General features: G+C 39.7%; 1 protein-coding gene across 1 annotated transcript in view; it reads right to left on the reverse strand.

Annotated features, from left to right (window-relative positions):
- LOC106873308 (dynein regulatory complex subunit 2) overlaps positions 1-4,404 on the reverse strand; it is a 29,831-nt gene that overhangs the window by 15,033 nt on the left and 10,394 nt on the right. Inside the window, exons 4-6 of the mRNA XM_014920620.2 lie at positions 3,953-4,176; positions 2,002-2,199; positions 536-613 (exon numbers count right to left, since the gene is read on the reverse strand). Of these exons, the coding sequence (XP_014776106.1) occupies positions 536-613; positions 2,002-2,199; positions 3,953-4,176 (500 nt within the window). The remainder of the gene's footprint in view (positions 1-535; positions 614-2,001; positions 2,200-3,952; positions 4,177-4,404) is intronic.

A 4,404-nucleotide genomic window follows, 5' to 3' on the forward strand; every position in this document is an offset into this window, starting at 1 on the left:
CAGTGAAATTCTTCACTGATATTGAAAAGGTGAAAACAAGCAATGTTAATTCTCTAAATGAAGTATTAACAGTAACTGCACGATAAAGTGTAGTATATTGCCACTTAAGTGTGGCTGACCCCTAGGGGTGGATGTTACTGTTGCTTTTAGCCCCAGGAGGACATCTCCTCCAGCTGGCTTATCGACACACGACTGTGTCCTGTTTGCCAAGGGAGTTATCCCTCTCACCTCGACCAGCAGCACGAACGTATCCGGATTTCAGGGTTATTTCCCTTATATGTATATACTTTCATCTACATGTGTATATAGATGCATATCAGGGTACAGGACTTTAGAACAATGAACTACAGACAACGGAACGAACACATAGGAAAACAGAAAGCCACTTGGATATTATTCATCAGCTACCTCTATTCTAACTCGACGTTTCGAAGATAAGATACTCTATGCAGAAATATAACTTGGCTGTGAATGCGTATCTGTGTAGATATGACTGTAGTGAGTAGAGACGGAAAAGAAATAATGATGTACAAACCTCTCGTAGTTTTCGGTTTTTTTCTTCGTTGACTTTTGCATTGTAGGCCATTTTTACCTTCAAGTTGCCAATCTGCTCCTAAAATTTCACAAAAAGTAGTACCATTTGTACCAAGGTATATTTTAGAAGGGATAGGATACCATTACACTAGATATTTCAGTGCACTGCTTTATAGGATTGTGTGCGTGTCTATACATACATGCATATATATATGTGTGTGTGTGTGTGTGTGTGTGTGTGTGTGTGTGTGTATATGTTTTAGTATTACGCTCGCACACACACACACACAATTATTTAATATAATTGCGAACGTGTTGCGTTGGTGTTAGTGGACAAGGGCAATAACTCATGCACACATGAATTAATGCCCTTAGCTCTAGGTTTGGCGTATACGAAGATCGTTTTTTCTTGTCATCATCGATCAAGATGCTACTAAAACAAATATCGATGGCTTCCGGGAATTTTTTTGAAGATTTATAACATGCGGTATACAGGAGAACAACTAAACATGTGAAAGGGGCGGTAACTCATAAATGCAAAGATTCACACACACACACACACACACAAACACACACACACACACACACAAACACACACACACGTACACATACTCACACAGCAGATCCATATTTCTGTGCATGTGGAAAAGTAAAAAGTAATATGTATTTTCCTTTATTATAATATTTCCAATTTGTATTAGGTTTTATTTCCGTCTTAAATGTTTATATTTCGATAAGAGAAACCGTTATTTATTCTATTTGTAAAAAAAAAAAAGAAATAGTACAAACAAACAACGGTTATGTACAAGTTTAAAATAATTAAAATTGAAATTAAGAATGAAAGGGAGACAATAAATGTGATTTAACTACCACAAGGGTCAGTATGAACTTAATTACGAGAATTGATAGCACAACCGGCAAGAAAATAATCTGTTTTGTACGTCGTTGCGTACATCTGTGCATCAGTGCATCCACATATATGGTATCTATGTTTCTCAATACTTGGATATGAACACTATTGCCTAGATGATGCACATACTCGTCTATAATTATAATTCCAGGGAAGGAATTGGCCAGGCGGAAAAGCTAGTTCCCATAGCCTTTTCAGGAGTTCCAAGATCAGTGAGAGGTGAATGGTATCTACAAATCAGAGCCCTGGTCGGAATGCTTGCAGTAGAATAGATTCCATAAATGGCTGTCATGGATTAGGTAATAGTGTCAAACCAGGAGGCGAAGTAACTCGCATGACCCAAGTGTGTAACGGCAGGTTTTGAACGCAGAATGTAAAGAGCTTTAACAAATACTGCTAGGCATCTGGTCCCACGCTCCAACTAAAACAATAGTACCCAACTCTAGGCTCATACTTTAAATTCAACCCTACCGATTCAGTGTCTTTGCAGCAGCAGCAGAAGCCGCAGCAGCAGCAACGACAACACTAACAACTATAATAACTATAACGTGTCTTACCGCTATTCGTTGCACTTTACGCATCTGTTTTTCGATTTCCTCAGAGCTTTTCGCGTCTTTCTTCTTCAGCTTCTCAAATGCTTCCTTACGTTCTTCTGTGGTCTCGTGGTAATGTGCCTTTGTCTGGTTAAACAACATCCACAGATGTTCGACTTTTGATTCCAGAGACACGCGTAACGAATGCTTCTCTTCGAGGTTCTGGTCAGAGAAAAAATAAAATATGATAAACATGACAAAGACAGAAGAGGTGACGGTGGTGTAGATGGCGGTAGTGATTGATGGTGGTGATGGTTAGGTGGGCACTCACAATCACGGTTTCCGGATTGGCCAATGCATCATGCTCTTGAGCAAGACACTCAGCGCTGGATTAACCATTAAGCAAAATAAGTACGTACTTAGGGCATCAACGGATGGAGGCACCACAAAAATGAAAATGGTTTACGGCACGAAAGAAATCACTTCAAACTTGCTAGAATAATATTCGTAATGCCTTATCTCTACTAAGTATAAATTAAGAAGTTTTCTGTAAAATTAAATTTAACGATATCACCGAAGATTTTGCAATTAAAAAAGAAAAAAGAAAACGGAGAAAAATTTTCAAATATAAATAAAGTGGAAATACAAAAATAAATATTTTCCATCTTGCTGTTAATTTTGTTTCATTGTGAAAAATAAAAAAATTATTTTATGGTTTATTATCGTTTACATTTTGAACCATTTACGTATACTTGAGGGCACCAAAACCTTTTAAATGCTTAGGGTCTCTATGGATCTTAATTCAGCCCTGATCACACTTCATCTTACTTTAAAAAAAATAATACCATCCCTTCTTTTATATATATATACATACACACACATACATACATATACATATATATGTGTATATATATATATACATATATATATATGTATGTATGTATGTGTGTGTGTGACTATGTTAGTAACCATTACTGCTTGACAACCGGTGTTGGTGTGCTTATGAAAGGACCGATAAAAAACTTAGCAGGCTTTAATATGAATAAGTACTTGGGTCGATTCATTCAACTAAAAACAAGTAAAATTCTCCCAGTATGGCTGCAGTTTAATGAATGAAACAAGTAAAACGCAATAAAAAAATATATATAGGTGAACAGTCATCTGATGTGTAGGGGCCAGTAGGGGACTTGTAGGGGAACTTGTAGGGGATTCAGTATTGTATCCAGTAGCGGAGCTAGTAGGGGATTCAGTAAAGGATCCAGCAGGGTATCCATCAGGAGATCCATCAGGAGATCCAATAGGGGAGCTAGTAGGGGATCCTGTAAGTGAGCCAAGGGGAGCCGGCAGGTGAGCTAACAGGGGATACGGTAGGAGATCTAGTAAGGAAGCTAATAGGGGATCCAGTAGGGAAGCTAGTAGGGGATCCAGTAGGGGAGGTAGTATGTGATCCAGTGGTAGAAGTTAATAGGGTAGCCAATAGAGGAGCTAGAAGGGGAGCCAGTTGGAAGCTTGTAGGGGAGCCAGTAGGGGAGCCCGCAAGGGATTCAGTAGGGGATATAGTAGGGGATCCAGTAGGGGAGGTAGTAGGGGATACAATAGATGAGGTAGTAGTGGATCCAGTAGGGGAGTCAGCAAGGGATTCAGTAGGGGATATAGTAGGGGAACTAGTAAGGGAACCAGTAAGGGATTCAGTAGGGGATATAGTAGGGGATCCAGTAGGGGAGGTAGTAGGGGATCCAGTGGGGAAAGCTTGTAGAGTAGCCAATAGGGGAGCCAGAAGGGAAGCCAGTTGGGAAGCCAGTAGGGGAGCCAGTAGGGGAGCCAGTAGGGGAGCCAACAAGGGATTCAGTAGGGGATCCAGTAGGGGATATAGTAGGGGAACTAGTAGGGGAGCCACCAGGGGATCCAGTAGGAGAGCCAGTAGGGGAAACCAATCAGTCAGTCAGTCAGTTAAATGCTGATTTGGTTCGCTAACCTTGTTCCGAACTTCATCTTTCAAATTATCAAAATCCGATTTTGCTTTCATTTCTTTCTCGATGAAATGTTGTTCCATGGCATACATGATATCAGCCAAGTCATTCATCTCGGCACCATACATGGTCAGCATCTTCTCCCTTTCTTTGTCGAATTCTTCTTTGACTATGCACAGATCTTTATCATATTCCAGCTGGAAATTCTGTAGCCTTTCTTTCTGAAGTTCTGAAAATTTTTTCACATATCACATGGTTAGTAACTTCGAGTTGCAGGGAGAGGTGGTGGTGTTGTTAGTGGTGCTAGTGGGGGTGGTGATGCCGGTGATGATGATGATGATGATGATGATGATGATGATGATGATGATGATGATGATGATGATGGAATTTAGGTAACATCATTAGGATAGTTTTGTATGTATGTGTGTATACATACGCACATATATATATATATATA

Source organism: Octopus bimaculoides, chromosome 6 (genome assembly GCF_001194135.2).
Source record: "Octopus bimaculoides isolate UCB-OBI-ISO-001 chromosome 6, ASM119413v2, whole genome shotgun sequence".
NCBI lineage: Eukaryota > Metazoa > Mollusca > Cephalopoda > Octopoda > Octopodidae > Octopus > Octopus bimaculoides.